General features: G+C 39.6%; 1 protein-coding gene across 1 annotated transcript in view; it reads left to right on the top strand.

Annotated features, from left to right (window-relative positions):
• Positions 1–17,738, top strand: part of NELL1 (neural EGFL like 1) — a 287,217-nt gene that overhangs the window by 64,874 nt on the left and 204,605 nt on the right. The window contains 6 exon segments of the mRNA XM_032691544.1: positions 4,701–4,744; positions 4,746–4,771; positions 5,017–5,099; positions 8,971–9,105; positions 9,948–10,050; positions 13,369–13,442. Coding sequence (XP_032547435.1) covers positions 4,701–4,744; positions 4,746–4,771; positions 5,017–5,099; positions 8,971–9,105; positions 9,948–10,050; positions 13,369–13,442 — 465 coding nt within the window.

Below are 17,738 nucleotides of genomic sequence, written 5' to 3'. Positions count from 1 at the left end.
TTTTGTGTGTGTGCTGGAATCATGAAACTGTGTGTAAGAAAAAACACTGGATGCTGTTCTGAGTATCATCTTCGACATTCCAAAAGTTTTCTTTCTTTCTTTAATGATAGTTAATTAATTGTCGTTTCTCTTCATAAATGAGTAGCATTAAAGCACATTTTGGTCATAATCTCACGCCTATATTAGATTGTAATTCTTCAGTATATCAGAAGAGGCAGGAGGGATATGATATTCCTAAGTCACTGTGACCAGCTGCTGCAATTTTTCATATTTATGCTTTTGTTCCACATCCTTATTTACAGTGATTATTCCACAAGTAGTCCTGCCGTGCCTGTGGTCTTGCTGGGGACTAAAGTGCTCTATGGTGTAATCAAGGGAATTGAAGTCTCACCCCTTGCTAGTGGTATCTCTTACTGGTTGTAACTTACCTGCTATGACCAAGCACTTGGAGTTCAGACAAGACAGTGTGCTTGTAGCACAGCAGTGGTGGGAGCAAATGTGGAGCTGACTTAAGATAGCATTGTCTGTTTGGTTTGAAAGCAATCTTATGAGTTACTTCCACTGAAAACTATGTGCTGACCCTTCAGGTTTGTTTGTGTGGCTCTGTCCCGATTCTGGCCAGGACAGGGTTAATTTTTGCAGTAGCCAGGAGGGACCATGGCCAGGACATGGAGATTATTTTATACCACCTCACATCATTGACAGGGGTGGGGGAAAGGGACTCCTTGAGGAGAAGGGCTTCCTTCTGGTTGAAAAAACGTGGTGGAAGGAGCCTTCCAGTATTGTCTATTATCATGAATGTTTGTCCATGTGAATAATTTCTTATACCCCTTGCTATTAAAATTGTTGCTGTTACTGCTCATTTTCTTATCTCATTGCTGTCCCCAGTAAATTTTTCTGGTCTCAACTCGTGATCTTCACTTTTTGTGCCTCCAATTCTCAACTCTATCCTGCTGCAATGGGAATGGGGAGGGAAAGGGGATCAAAAGGGAGTGGTCTGTGGTTTGGGAGAATCTCAGTGGGGGCACTGAATTGGGGAGTACCATTCACAACAGCCTTAATTTATCCACCTCTTATTCTATACCATCTATGTCATGGCCAGATCCTACACCTTCCAACTACATATACATATATGTGAATATATATATATATATATATATATATATATATATATATACACACACACACAAGCTCAGGTCTCATTTCCATAGTCAATGGCCATTCCTCTAAGATGTCTTTTGAGTTCATTTAGTCCATGACTGTGGGTTCTACCCATCCTAGATGTCTTCCAGGGCAGGAGGGCTGATGTGCTGTTGGGTGGTTGCCAGCTGCATCAGCAGCTCACGACTAGTGTCTCTGGAGTGATCCACACTCATTGTCCATGGTAGTTATGGAATTCAGTGGAAGTATCATTCAGCAACAACCTCCATGTCCTAGCCATGACCCCTCCTGGCTACTGGAAAAATTAACCCTGTCCTGATCGGAACCGGGACAGTGTCCCAAACACAAGATTTGTTTTAGGGCTAGAGAATACTATTATAATCAGATTAGGAAACTCAAGTAGATGCAACTGAAAGAAAAAAGAGTGTTGCCACACATCCAGGGAACTCTCTCTCTGGATGGATCTGATTGCTGTCAGGATCAGAATTATCTGCAAATTTTGTTTATTGCTGGGGAGAACCCTTCTCCCTAGGGGTCCCTCCACAGAGCTACTGCAAAATGAGCTTATTAATGCATTGCTGACAGGGTGATTCATGTAGAAAGACAGTAATTTTCATAACTGCTAGAACAGGCTCTATTGATCCTCCATATTGTGTCTGGGGATTGTATAGTAGGTGCTTGAGAAGCATATTGGATTTTTACTGCACACCAATCATATGTGTATCTCATATATATATATAGATATATATATTATAATGTCATATGACTCTGTAAATAATTTGGACTCGAGTTGTATGGACTGAGGTGGCAGACTACATGCTGTGCTGAGGGCAGCTTACAGGTGCCTGGCAAGGGGCATGTCTGCACTGGTGTGGAGTAGCACAGTTGCTCATCGAGTGGAAATCTAGTGGTGTTGGCATGGCTTTGGCTTAGGCAACATGAGTTTCGGCATTTCTGCTGGTGTGTCCATGCAGAGCCTTTCCCCAGCCCTGGCCATACAACGGGCACAGCTGTGTGGCTCCATTATCTCTGTGGAGAAGGAGGTTTTAAAAGAGGGTGAAAGGCAATGGGGGAAATGAAAATGCAGAAGTGGAGAGCTTGTGGAATATAGAGCCTTTCACAGAAACGTGAGAGGAGGGTTCTATTTAGTAGAGACAGGAGAAGTGCCATAATCTGGAGCTGTTGTATTACATTCTCATGGGATGGGCTTGATACTTAATGCTGCAGACCTGAATTTCATCCTGTAGCAGGTAATCTGCCTGCACAGATGAAGGCTCTTCGTGCTAGCGAGTCCCTGATGCTGAACTGAAGCTTTGATTGTCATTAACCAAATGTTTTTAATGATAGTATAAAGGTGATGCCTGCTTGGGAGGGTAAAATTAGAAAGATTTTGGCTGCTGACATCTCCCTGTCCAAGGCAAATCCAAGCTCTCAGTAACCTAGACTTAATGCTCAGCAGGAATAAATCTGAGTTTGTCCATGTTTGCAGGAATAATCTGAGCTTGTTCATGTTTGCTACAGTAATTATGACTGTAATAAGTGTTTGCCTATAATTAAGTCTTTCTATTAAAAAAATACATCATCAAAATTTCTACCATTTCAAAGTTCTCTTCTATACTTGATCATATTAATTCTGTTTCATATGGTTATAGACTTTTAAAAGGCATCTATGTTAGTGAACTTAAGTTCATATTCATATGTTTTTCTATGGTAATATGCTTTTATGTGGCCAGAAATTGAGACAAATAAAGTAGTTGTGTTTCCTCTTCAGGCTGTATTTAAATGCAAATCTATCCAAAAGACAATTGAGCAGTGTGACTCTCGTGCAACAAACATATTTGAAGCTGAAGATGCACTTAAAAAAAAAAAAAGGCTGAAGAAAATACCTTATCACTTCTCTCTGGATGGCACCTTGTTAGCTGAGTGATATGGTCTGGTGAAACTTTGTAATCCCATTTTCTCTTGGTTGAGCTTTTCACTGGAGAGGCTTAAGAGTTGAAATATATTTTATGCCTCACCTTTTAATTTCTCACTGATGACTGCTGACAGAAAGTATGGAAAATGGCTTTCAGGATGTTCAATTTCCAGTGACAGTCATTGCTTGTCATTGCTTATGGTTTCATTATTCTCATAGATGAAAAGGTTAATAAATGTATATATTTATGCAAGAAAGACAGTGTGATCTGATTATCTCTACTAATATTTTCAGTTAATATTTGATCATGAAAAAATAAGCAGGAAACAGAGCTTGCTGATTACCTTCTGCTCTTTTAACAGATGACCATATAAATGTTAAATCATATGTTACTTGCTGTACTTACCAGGCTTCAAGGGCTATCTGAGGCCTTTAGTTTATTTATGGGTGGACTTCAAGGGCCTGTGAGCAAGTGACTATGTCCTTGGTCTGCAAAACTCACTCTTTGGCATTTTAACTGAAAATTAAAGCATAGTCTTGCAAATCAGTAATTTATTTAGATAGTAACTGCTGCCATGATAAATTTCTTTTCAGATTAAAGAAATTCTTCAGTGTCTGGGAGGAGATAGAGCTGTGTCACAACATCTGATTAACAGGCAGGGGTAGTGCAACTATCAGCCCTAGAGGTCCCTTGTTTTCCCTTTCTCCTCTCCCTTAGTGACCATGACATTATTAAAGCTAGTGAATCTTGTGAAGTGAGTACATTGCACCGTTGAAGATGTAGCAAAAACTTTGTCCTGACCTTAAGAGAGCAAACACAACCTTCAGCATTTTCTGGACTATTTGAAGTATCTAGGGTTCTTCAGGGCCCAGGTGTGCAGGGATACTGGGCCATCTGCCACTTCCATCGGGGGTATCCTTGCAGGTCAGGGGCAAGAGAGGATGCAACCAACACTGGACCTTTTGGTCCTGCCTCTCTCCTGTCCTGCCCAGGTTGGTTTAGGATCATCATACAAACTGCACTGACTGGCTCTGACCCTCTGCCAGTCCTGTGCAGGGCATCTTTCTATCTGTCAGGGCTAGAGAGAGGATTTCATTCTGACTGATGGCACGATTACATGAACTGCCTGTTGAGACACAGAGCTAGTAGGCTAAATGAAAGCAAACAGTGGAATTGTAAACTATTACTTACATCTGGCACTATATACTTGTCTTTTCACAGTATTTGATTTCACAGTCTTATTTGGCTAAATCACTAAAGAGTTTTACTGTGGAATTTCTTTTTTTTTTTTTTGTCTTTTCGAAAAGTGTGTCATCGGCTTGAGCAATGGTTATTATTTTACTGCTTTTTTCACCAGTCTCACCCCATTTTAAGACATTTAAGCAGCTTATATTTGGTGATTACAAAAGACAAAGCCGTCTTATTTCTGCGTTCTATGAAAATTAAAATCCAAACACACTGATAGGAGGAGTTGTTACATTTTGTCCATCTTCAGTTATTTTCCTCACAAGAGAGTGAGCTGGTAATTTTTCGTATCCACTGAAGAAATGACTTGTGAAACAGCTTCTACAGATTTAAGTCAATGTTTGTAGTCTGTATTACCAGTTTCTCTTCTTTACAAAGGGTGTTATTCAAGATGTGAAAGTCATCTTTATACCTAATGGATATAACGCAGTGTCCTAATCTGAATCGCAGTAAGTAGCAATTTCTTTATTTTCTCTATCTTAGATTTTTCATACAGATTGTTTCTTGTTTTAAAAATAATATTTTCGGGCTTGTCATTTTTTGCGTGTGCTCACTTCCAGAAGGCAGAACTTCTGTGTAAACAGATTGCATTTATGTTCAGATAAATCAAATATGATAGGCTGTTGGTTATTTATGGGTTATTGTGTCTTTCCTTCTCTTCCTTGCTGTTTCTTTTTACTCTTCCTCTATTGAGCGTGCCCGACCTGCAGTGATTTCTTAAGTCTGGTGCAAGGAATCATGGATTTGCAAGAACTCCTGGCAAAAATGACTGCAAAAGTAGGTACCTAAGCTTTTTTGTTAGTTGCCCATTTCCTTCTGTGCTAAGATGAAAGTATTTATTCCTTATGCAGTTATTCTACATTTTCATGGCTGAGCCATTTTTTTTCTCCCTGTCTGCAGTAGACTTATGGATATAGATCCACAGATGTCCCTTAAACTTAATAGAGTTTCTGTTGTCTACTTTATTGTTTGTATGACAGTGACAAAAAAATGCCCAGATGTCTACTTTTTTCTGTAAGAAGCCCTAGCCTGTTTTCCCTTTTCATGCTGAGGGATAAATGCAGAAACAAAAGAGTGAAATTCCTCAATAATTTCCTCACCATGTGATGCTGTCTGAGGGGATGTGTTTGCTTGTGGGAAGTCTTCAGGACTGGTATAGTGTCCTTCCTGGGAACTGGAATGAGGCCTCAAAATGAAAATGCCTGTGAACCTGCTGGCTGTGCTGATCTTGACATCACCTTTGATCAGTGTTTTTGTCAGTGTGAAAGTTAATCCAGCTCCAGGTGATGTGGTGTGTGCTTAGATTTTGGGGATTGTGCTCCCCCCTCTCCCCTTTTTTTTTTTCTTTCTTATTTTTCCCCCCTGGTTTGGATCATGAATTGGATGAATGGGGACCTATAATGCTGGGGGTGTTTTTTGTTTGCTTGTTTTGGATTTTGGAGATTTCCTTTAGGCTCTGCTCCTACAATACACAGTCAACCTCTGTGTGAGCCAGGGCCTTCAGCTAAGGCTGTGGTGAAGTTTGGGGTGGGAAACTGTTTAGAGGTGACTGAACCTCTAATGTGTGTTAAAGGACAATCTGAACATTTTTGGAGGTTAATGTTGGTGAACCATCTGGTTTGTGCTAAAGAACAATTAATTGTCTCTTCTGAAACAGCATTTATGTGGTAATTACTTACAGATTTAGGTGAAAATTCAACAACCTGTGGATGCATTTAATCTTAGTGTAGTAACTGAAGAGGAATTTTGAAAATAGGATTTGCATAGTAGTGCTGCTTGTGTAAAAACATTATACTTTTTACTGTGCTGCCTTTAAGAGTTCTTTCCCTTCCCAACAGGAAAGGGGAAACTGTTTTTCAGTTTCCTGACAATCCACTTACTCAGCTGACATGCTTTGGACAGGCTGGCTCCAAATGCAAAATGTGAAGCTTTTAGTTCAGTTTTCTGCTTGTGCTGTGAAAGAGAGGCAATTATTTTGAGCCCTGCTGGTGGTATGAGCAAGTTCCAATTATGCACTGTACTGAGGAACTTGCTTCCTCTGATGTTAATTATATTTTTGCTTGCTAGTACTTTATGAAAGCACAGAGTCTTTGCAGTACAAATACTGTGTTATTTGCTTCCCCTCATAAAGTGGTGCTGGGATAATCCTTCATTGCAAGTTCCTTTTCTGTTGTAGTAGTCTACTGACTGTCTTGTTGCAGTTGTTACAGAAATACTGTTGTCCAGGGAAAAAATGCATGCAGCAGGAAAGGAGGTTAATTTGGTAGACAAATGCAAGTTAAAAATTGAGAGTCTGGAGGGAAGCATTAAGGTTTGTGCATTAGGCCTTTTAAGTCCTAGCCACAATAGCCACAAGTGGTACTAATGTAGATACAATATACTTGTATGGGATGATGTATGTCAAGGCAAAGAGCAAGGCTTTGAAGGGCTGTGAGCTGCCTGCAGAGATCCCGTTTAGCAGGGCAGGTGGTCAGAGAATGGCTTGCTAAGGTACATGAGCAAGGATCCCTAGCTCCTGGTCCTGCAGCAGGAGATGCAGAGCATGAACAATAAGACCTTTGGAAAAAGTGGTTTGATGTCTTAGTTGTTGCTTTTAGATTCCACTATATCTAGGATTTCAGTCTGTGTTTGGTTATAGCTGTATCACAGCCCTGATTAGACCAAGGAGTGTTGGAATGAATGTTTGTGTGCAGTTTATATACATTAAAACTGTGAAGACTCAGAGCTGGCCTTGCCTGGGAAGAAAACACCCAACTAGTGTTTCAGGCTCTGATAATTTTAGTAGCTGTGCAAATTATGCAGTATGAAGGCAGGAAAGGGGAGAACCCTCTTGCCTGGACTTTACCTCAGGGTCCCCTGAGTCCAGCGGTGGGCTCAGGATGGGACATGGGGGCTGTGTAAGGGGCCCAGCAGAGCATAGCAGGTTATCATGGAGTGCTGAGTACAGGAGCATTTGATCGTGACCTGTAACAATCTAACCACACTTTTGTCCTCTTCCTACCCATGTTTTGTGAAGACGTAGCTTTTAAAGGTGAATAAATGATAGCTTTTAAAGCCTATTTTATTTTTGTCATGATTTGAATCAATTCTGAATCTCTCCAGTATATATGTCCAATTGATTTAATATTGTGTCCTTAAATTGAGTCACACCGTATGTCACAGTATTAGAATCTGGCTAAAATGTTAATTTGCTGCAGGAGAAAAGGATTGTGCTGTATTGCAGCATTCCCAACTGCCGTGCTAGAGTACTGTTAGTTCCTCTTTAAATGTAATGGCTAAAATAATTCAGGCAGCTTTAACAATCTGCTGAAATCAGTCCGGGCATCTCCTGCCTTTCTTCGAGTGGAATATAATTTCTTTTGGTAGATTATGGGCCCACACTAGGATGTGCTTTGTATTCAGGTGTTACATGAAGACTTCAAGCACAAAACTTTCTACTGAGCCTTTGCTTGGTTGAGGTCAGAAAGGTTGAAGCTTGACTTTGATTAAAATCAAGAAAAATCGAGTACTTGAGTTCACTGATGGACTAGTTAATCTGGTATGTTTACATCATGGGTTTATAGCAGGAACAGTTTTATGAATAACAAAATTTTCCTTATAAATTTTGATGACTTGGGGGGTTTTTGGTATTTTTTGTTATTTATTTTGTCAGAAACAATGTGTTGTTTTTTGTTTGTTTTTTTTTTAAACACAAGCCTATCATCTTTCAGTTATTTATATGGGCAGGGGAGAAGCCAGGAAAGAATGCACATATTTATGTCTAAGTCTATATTTCTACATTTGTTTACTTATTTTTAGTATTAGAAAATGGTAAAGCAATTTTGAATGCTCTTAGGGATTAGAGATCATGATACTGGGTACAAGGTGGTTCCTCTCTGGAGGATGTTAAGGTGGTCCTTTGTATGAAAGGGAGGTCTGTGCTGTGGCTGAGGAGAGTGTGGTTCAAAAAGCCTTGTCCTTTGCTGCTGCTGCTGCAAGAATGAGCATTGTCCCCATTTGTTATTGCATAGTATCTCATCAGTAAACACAGTAATTTCTAGCCTGTAGTTGCAATACTTGGAAAAGATTATCAGTTTTAGCTTCTTGATATGCTTCTTTAAATCGTTGGGATTGAGGAGGTAATGGGAACAGCGAGGAGTGTTAAGTGCCACCAGAGTTTACTCCAGGAGCATGACTTCTCCCTGATCATGTACTACACTAAATTAAAATGCTTTCTTTACCCCTCAGATATCAGTTGCTGTTATAAGGTTAAAAGTATTAGTCTAGCTGATGCTTAACAGTGATGAGATGGGGAAGTCAGTCTGCCAGTCTTCCTGCTTTTTTACCTGTGATCAGGTTGATGAGAGATTAAAAATTTAAAATAAAAAGAAAATTGTCTTTTTGTACTTCTGGTAATGTCCAGATATTCCTGAGGGGTTTAGTTGCTGTACAAGAGACTGTTGCATGAGTCATAAACTGTTGTCAATTAGCATGGATAGTTCCATCAAAGTCTGAGGAATAGGGTTAGTTTATACCTGCTGATATCCTGGGTCAGTGTTTCAAAGGTTGTAGGCAAACTTGGCATGGCTAAAAATAACTATACTGTTTTTGCTTTTTTAAATGATGTGTTTGAATTGCAGAAATCTCATCAAGTTACTTTAATTTATAGTTAAATTATGCAGAAACAAGACTGAGTCAATTGGAAGACTGTCACTGTGAGAAGACTTGTCAAGTTAATGGATTGATCTATAGAGACAAAGACTCATGGGTTGAAGATGATCACTGCAGGAACTGCACATGCAAAGTAAGAATTTCTGGAGTTTCAGGAACAGGACCTAACAAAAATGTGAAAATGACCTTTGAATACATTATGTTAACTCTGAGAATTATTATGTTTTTAGTATGCATCTAGGGGCAGTATGGACAATAGAGAGGAGAATGATAAAATAAATAAAATTTTGACATTGCGTATTTGCAGGCTTCATAAATAAAATCTACTTTCCCTTGACAGTGCTTTCTTATTTGTTTTAATTATAGTGGTGAGGGCTTTATGGTTTTGGGGTGAACAGGTGGCATTGCTTGTGTTTGGAATTGTTTTCACTGCAGTAGCTTTTTCCAAAAGGAAGCATTATCTTAATAGTATTCATAGATGCTTAGTCGCATCTTGCATGGTAAAAACTTACAGATTCTGTTTTCAGCATTTGTCAGTTGGAAAAATACAAGGAACAGAAAGAGAATTAGTATGTAAAACTTGTATCTTTGAAATTATTTGATAAATATCTGAAGAGAGCCTTTGTTTGCTCAGGAAAATAGAAACCTGATTGTTAAAAATCTCAAAGATGATTGGAACAGCTTACAGAAAGTAGTGCTTGTGTTCTTATAAACAGGGACTTATGCTTTCCACTTAATGCATTTTGCTCAGGGAATGGGGGGTAAAAGCAGTAATGTGTATCAAAATGGGGCAGTTCAGCTTCAGATGCACTTTGATTCATTTTGTAGTTGGATGGGATTAAATCTGTTAGTGAAGGATGGGTTTGTAATCCAAAATGCTATTTTCATTTTCATAGTCTTTATTTGTGTTTTGTGTAAAATACTCCCTAACTGCAGCAGTAGTAGTAGAATTTTGTCTTAAAAACCTTTGCTTAGAGCGGAGTTGTGGAGTGCCGAAGGATGTCCTGTCCCCCTCTTGAGTGTCCTCCTGATGCTCTCCCAGTACATGTGGAAAGTCAATGCTGCAAAGTATGCAAGGGTAAGTACATCACCACAGACCTCCCAGTTTCACCTTCCATTTAAGCAGTTAAACCTGTCCTGACAGCAGGCACATTCTGTAATGACTTTCAGAGGTCCTGGTAATTCAAGTGACATGAGTCACAGTGGCAGACTTGATTTAAGATGAAAATAAATAATTGCTGAGAAATGAAACAAGTATTGCAGGTTTCTGAGGTACTCTTTTTAACTACTGTCAGTGGAAAATTATTCATCTGGTTTGGGGCTGGGAACCCTGTTGATGCAGAGGAGCATCAAGCCTATGATCTGAACTTTCTGTTGTGATGAATAATGAACTGAGCTGTTACCTTTTTGCCTATCTTTTATTTCAGGTTGAAAGGTTGTTCTTTAAAACAAACATGACAGAATATCAGACCCTTGGTTAGTATCGCTGTGTGGAGTGATAGTTTGCTGTAATTAATTTCAAAATAAATTAATGAGAAGAAAGAAAAGTACATTTTGTGATCAGTGTTATTGTTAGCTTTCAGTTCCTTCTTCTGGTAATGAAAGCTGTCAATTAATGTTCACGGAAGGAATATTCAATATTTGTTGCCTTAATAGTAGTACAAGGAACAAAGATAATTTTTATATGAAAATTTGAGCTGTATACTGATGCCAGTCATACCTTGAGAAATTGTCTTTCCCCTGATTTGTTCTGGAAGACTGGTAAACTTCATGCATGAGTTTTTCAATAATTTATTAAGATAGGGATGTTGAATAATTTTAAGATTTATTAGGAAAACAATAACACTTTTTTGGCATTCTGTCACCCTTCTTCAGTTGTGGAATTCATTAGTTCTATGCACAAATATCCTTTAGCTGTGTTCTTGCACTTGTTCTTTACTTATGTAATCTCATTTCTCTCAGCTATATGTCAGCATGAATATTCTGCATACTGAAAGATCTTCATGAGCAGAGTGCTTGAGTGGTAAAGTGGCCATGCTGGCCTATTTTTTTGTGTCTCAAAATGTTTTTGTTTGCGACACAGAGTCTAGAAAATTCTTTCCTGAAACTGGGTTCTCCTCTTGGCGTTTGTGCAAAGCAGCCAGAATCTGACACAAAGGAACTGTAAGGCACAAAATCCTAGGTTCAATGTATATCCCCCTGAGTAAACTGTGTTCCTGTTATTTGTAATGGGAAGAGGAACAATCAAACTTGCCTTTTGTCGGTGATTGGCACAAACTTGGCTTGTTATTCTGACAAGAACTCAGCATGTCAGTCAATGGGAAGGGACGTGTGGAAGTTGATTGAAATGGATTGTAAACGCGAGCTCCTTGACAAAATGATGTGCTAGGACCACAGTTAGTCACTTTTGGGGAGATAGTAGTAATTGCAGAGGTTTTCCAAAGAGCTGCACTGCAGGTGTTATTTTCTCCCTGCTTCTTCTATTTAGCTCTGATAGAATCATCAGCTGTAATTTGCCGTCTCCAGGGATTATTGAATGGCTGGATTATTGAACACTTTTCTGTCTCAGCTAAGGGTTAATGAACAAAGTAGCTCTAATGTCTGATATGTTAAGGGGTTTAGGTGGTTCAGTTTTGATCCCTGCCATCTTAGCCTTTCAATAATATTTGACAAAAGACTATAATTTTGTTTAAAATATCACTTTTTCTGAGTTGTATGTGAACTTGCTTTCTGGTGTCTCCATTCTTTTGCTAAAAGCATTCATGTCAGGAGAACAGACAGAAAGAAAAAGGACATTTCTCTATTTATATTCTCCCAAAAATAGTTACTGGGATTCCTAATTTAAATGAAGCCTCCTGATCTGAAGTGTTCTTTCGAAGTGAGATCACAACAAGTTGGGCATAAAAACTAGGGCAGCTTTCAAAAAACAAAGAAAAGTAGGATACCAGAAGGAAGAAGCCTGTTTTTCAAATGCTTTGGTGGTGATGAAAACTGGGTTCTCCTGAAAATTAGGAGGTTTGGTTTTGTTTTTTTTTAAGAAATGAGCATTTTCACAAAAAGTTGTTAGAAGAAGATCATCTAGCAGTCCTTTCTGCTTAAAATTTGGAAATCAAACTGGCTATGGCAGTTGCTGCTGTGGAATAAATACTCCTACTGCTATCAGCTGTAAGGAGGACACACATGCACCTGTGAGTGCTTCCCTTACCTTGGTATTCAGGAGAGAAATTGAGGTAGAGCAGTCCTAGGTAGTCTGAATCTTCTGAGAACAGAGTACTCTGAACACTGGCATTGTGCATGTGGCTTGCCTCTGGAAACTTCTCTGCTCAATTGTAATGTAGGATTCAAACCTTTTAGCTTTCCTTTCAGTGTCATAGGTCAGACTGTTACTGGTCAAGTACAGAAAGAGCTGAATCTCCACAACAAAAAGTTATTTTATCAGTGTTTAGCACTGACCTGGCCAGTAATGCAGGGTGCTTTTATAATTGATACTTGTGTGAGATCATAACAGTCCAGCTGTTCTCTTTAATTAATGGATTTACTGTCTCTGAAAGTGAAATTTAGATATGTAGTTGCAAGGGGACTGTGATAGTTGTGGTTATACTTGACAAAGCTCTATGCTACTGTGGCCCTGTTTGAGGTTGCATTCTCCATGGTGGCAGTATTCTCACTTTGCCTTGAAATGAATGAGGAATGCTCACAAGTTCTAGTCTGTTGATTCATTTGTGGAGCTGCTTATCTTTGGCAGAAGGATCAAAACTTCAGACAAGAATTTTTTAGTAGGAGCTTTCAGTTTCCTGGGAATTCTGCTTATTTCGTGTGTGCTTGAGGAATATTTTTCTGAAATAGATTTTCGTAGTTTGTTGATTCAGTACAGTCATTCACTGCATCTAATCCATTTTTGCAGTGCTCCAGCAAGCTGAAGAGTTCACCTTTGTACCCACAAAAAAAAAAGAAGGCTTAATTGAAATCTATGCTTATATTATTCTATCAATGAACTGTACACTAATAAGTGTCTCCAATTCTTAAAGTGACTCACAAAGACCTCTAATAACACAAATACTGTAGCTAGTCTACAGAATGTCAGTAGTTAAAATATTTGCCACTGAATGATAAGGAATTTAGTCCAGGACATGTTGTTTATGCTCTTATTCCCTCTCTTTAGTTTGGGTAAAAATGCTGCTTTCTCATAAAAACGAATTATTTGTTTGCTGCTTTACTTGTAATTATATATAATACTGACTTCTGATGAAGCAAAATGCATCATAGTTTTAACTATGAATTCATATTTTTTCAATGAATACTGGTTTTACTTTTGTATTATGCCTTGCATTTGTTTACTGCTTAAATACTGATTTAATTTAATTTTAATCTACCTCCTTCCTCTCTCCAATTACAGCAAAGTGTATCTATGGAGGCAGAGTGCTAGCAGAAGGTCAACGAGTATTAACCAAGAGCTGCAGGGAATGTCGAGTAAGTTTCAGTTGTATGAACTTTTCCTGATTTTAAATGTATCTGTGGTGTTCAGAAGTGACAGTGAAAAGTTAGTACATTTCTTTAGGCTCCCTTCATGCAAATGTGACATCTGTTGTCTTGAAAAGATGACCTTGAAGTCAGTGAAAGCCAAAAATACGAAAACAAGGCAGGAATATTACCCTTGCAGGATGGGAAAAACAGGGGCAAAATTACTTGGAAGGATGTTTTTTCTTTTCTCTCTGCTTTCATGAGCTCTAGAAAAAAATAGCGGCATCTTAAGCCAATTACTAATTTCAGCCAAATTGCTAAAAGCAATTCAAGCAACCTGTTTTATATTGTTTGAGTTACTCTATACTTCCTGTAGTATTATTTAAACTCCATATAGGTCTCCTAATTGTCGAGGCACATTACTGAGTATGGGGCTGGACTGGGGTCTTCCTTGGCAAATTCATAACACTTAGGCAGCTACAGTCGGTACTTAAGAGCTCAGGTAAACAGGCTGTGTTAGAACCACTCAGGGAGTGTTGGTCAATGTGAGAGTATTGGAAAAGATTACAATGATCTGGTTATTGTTGTGCTTGTAGTTGAGTGTAGAGAGCAGCAATTTTATGTTCACTAATGGAAATGGACAATAACTGGTTGCAGATGTTGTGAAAACAGCTTGTTATGCAGAATTACTTTGCTGTTGTTACTGTATCTGTAGAGGGGTGCTCAGCACTGCATATACAAATACGTGGGCAAGGTCATTGCCTTGGAAGACAGACTGAGTTGCCTGTTATTTATAATATGATGTAGAATGCTTATTTGAGAGGGGAAAATGAGAACAGGGGGATTTTCACATTAAAGTGAAACCAGAGAGAGTGATCTGAACTAGGTCTGTAGAACTTCTCTGTGCTATAAATTAGACTGTTATATTCATCATTATGAGTATGATAATATGTTCATGAAGAATAAAAGCAAATACTGACCATCAAATACCTATCATTAGACATGAGTGAAATAATGAAAAGAGCTTTTGAATTTTGCTTATTGTTAAAGGAAAATGATATGGCAGTGCTAATTACAGCAACATTGCAGTTGGTATTTACATCTTAATGGAGAGTATTGATAAGTATTCAAAATGACATCTGTGAATGCCATACCATAAAAAAATAATGCATCCATGCCTTCAAAAAACACTCCAACAAGCAGAAGGTATTTCTACAACTGTGCCTCAAGTAGATGTTTCATGGCTAGGCTTCGCGAACGAAGATTTGGGAAGGCACTATCCACATTTGCTCCAGGCACGCTGGTGGCTTATGAGGCCAATACGTGACAGACATATCCGATTGCAAAAGGCGCAGCAGAAAGACTCCTTAGATGGTGTAATCTGCAAGACACGGTTCTTTCTGCGTTGCCTTTTCTCCTCGAGAGTGATCCTGCGTGTGTTCTCGAAGGAGACAGCTGCGTTATAGATGGTGTGTCTCCAGGCCTCCCGATTTGAGGCCAGAGTAAACCAGTTATGGTGATCAATATGGCCAAGGCTGAGATGTTGTTTCAGGGAGTCCTTGTATCTTTTCTTCGGGGCTCCTCTCATGTGGCAGCCAGTGGCAAGTTCACCATAGAGCAGGATCTTAGGGAGGCGGTGGTCCTTCATCCTTGACGCGTGCCCTGCCCATCGCAGCTGCGTTCTCAGTAACATGGCCTCAATACTTGTGACAGCTGCTTGCTCTAGTACAGATGTATTGGTCACATAATCAGACCAGCGGATGTTAAGGCAACACACTTTCTGAGCCCTTTTTAATTAAGAACGGTGTGAAACAAGGCTGCGTTCTCGCTCCTACCCTATTCACCGTCTTCTTTAGCATGATGTTCCAAAGGGCCACAGCAGACCTCGATGATCAGGACGGCATCTACATTCGATACCGTACTGATGGAAGTCTATTCAATCTAAGGCGACTGAAAGCCCACACCAAGACCTTAAACCATCTTGTCCGGGAGCTGCTTTATGCTGATGACGCCGCCCTTGTTGCCCACACAGAAGCAGCCCTGCAGCGTTTAACATCCTGCTTTGCAGATGCTGCTGAGCTCTTTGGGCTGGAAGTCAGCTTAAAGAAGACGGAGGTCCTCCATCAACCTGCACCTCAGGAAGTCTTCCATCATCCCCACATCACCATTGGCCAATCAGAGCTCAAATCAGTCCAGCAGTTTAATTACCTTGGTAGCCTCATCTCCTCAGATGGTAAGATCGACGGAGAGATAGACAACAGGTTACCTAAGGCATATAGTGCCTTTGGAAAACTCCACAAAAGAGTATGGCGTAATAAACACTTGAAGAAAAGCACCAAGATCGGTGTTTACAAAGCCATAGTGTTGTCTACTCTCCTATATGGTTCCGAATCATGGGCCTCAAGTAGATGTTACACCTCACTATTCTGCAGAGAGTTTTTATGTGGGTGCTTATGTGGGGTGCTGTGTCCATATAGGAAGTTCATTCAATATGTCTTCAGCATTTTGATCTCCTAAATCTGTAAACAAAACACCTCCTTATTTTCTGCCTCAATTAGGAATGCTCACTAGATGAAGGATGAATGGTGATGAGTCAAATGGCTGTGTCATTGTTTTCTGTCCTGTGCGGACAAGGTGTTGTATGAATAAAGGAAAGGCTTTGTGATAGGGAGGACTATAACAAATTTAACATGGTTTAATTTTCCAGACTTGAATAACAGACATCAGGTTTCAAAAGCTGATGATCCATGAAGGAATACAGTGGAGGGTACACATCAACTGTGAATTTAATAGTGTTGATAAAGGTGACTTAAAAATCTTTGTGTCTCTAAAAGAGGATGTATTTGTAGATGGGGTAACGTCAAAAAGATTAAGTTGAAATTTCACATTTCAATTTTTATTTGAAGATAGATATTTTATTCTTTGCATAGGTACTGATCCAAGCTTAAGACGGTTTTAACTTTTGTATTTTTTCCATCTAACTAAAATAATAATGCTGCTGATGGATCCAGCTAGATCAAAGATTTTCTTTATCAGGCTGTGAGATAGTCTTTTAATTTCTGAAAACTAATCCAGACTAAAAATATTTATGATGCACATCCTCTTAACCGTAAGCACAGATGTTACTGTTGAACAGCCATTCCCAGCTGGAATCCTGCCCATGAACACTCTCTAGATGAATCTACAATGACAAAATGAGTGCACAGGTATTTCTAAGAATCACAAAATGGTTCAGGTTGGAAGAGACCTCTGGAGTCGTCTTGTCCAACTCCCCTGCCTGAGCAGGCCTGCATGGAGCCGGGTGCCCGGGACTGTGTTTGGATGGCTTTTGAACATCTCCAAGGATGGAGACTCCACAGCTTCCCTAGGCAGCCTGTGCTGGTGACTTGTCACCCTCACACTGAGAAAGTGTTTCCTGATGTTCAGATGGACCCTCCTGTGTTTCACTTTGTGCCCATGGCCTCTGGTCTTGTCACTGGGCACCACTGAAAAGGGCCTGGCACCCTCCCTGTGGGTATTTTTGTGCAGCTGTAAATACCAATTTATTGCTGTAACGATTTATTGCTGCTGTTTCCAGTAAATTGTTGTTATCTCAACACATGATCTTTACTTTTTTTGCCTCCAATTCTCCTCTCCAGCCTGCTGTGGGGGAGGGAGAGGGGGAGGAGGAAGTGAGCAAACGGAACGTGATTTCAGTGGGAGCACTGAATTGGAGGATACCATTTCTAAACCATGACAAGCTGTTACTGATCAGTCTTTTGGGAGAAAGTTCCAAATAGCAGCCTTAGTTGTCACTCCAAGAACAACACTGTTCCTTATCTTTGCAAAAATCTTTTTAGTCGAGCTTCCTGGAGGTCAGTGGACCCTTGTCCATCTTTCTAGCATTTGTATGGCGCACTGACCCACTGCTCCTAGCATTAATGGAGAGGAGTTTGGTTTTGTACCCTTTGCCATAAAACACGTCTGGTTACAAACAGGCAGCTGATCAGCTGTAAATTCCCAGTCCAACAAAAGTTATAGAAATCTTTCTGATGCCTTTAAATAAACCACATCACCATACTGGTGAACCTCACAAACACCAAAATAAATAAATAAATAAATAAGCCAACCCAAATGCAGAAAGATGCTGTTTTCTAAAGCATATACACACTTGTATTTTCTGGCCTCCCCACCACAAGAGAGAAATGGAACAGCTGGAGAGACATCAGACACGGGCCATGAGGATAAATAAGGCACTGGAGCATCTCTTACCAGAGGAAAGGCTGAGAGAGCTGGGACTGTTTAACCCGGAGAGGAAGAGGCTCA

Source organism: Chiroxiphia lanceolata, chromosome 6 (assembly GCF_009829145.1).
Source record: "Chiroxiphia lanceolata isolate bChiLan1 chromosome 6, bChiLan1.pri, whole genome shotgun sequence".
Lineage (NCBI taxonomy): Eukaryota > Metazoa > Chordata > Aves > Passeriformes > Pipridae > Chiroxiphia > Chiroxiphia lanceolata.
This window is presented reverse-complemented; position numbering and strand designations above follow the sequence as displayed.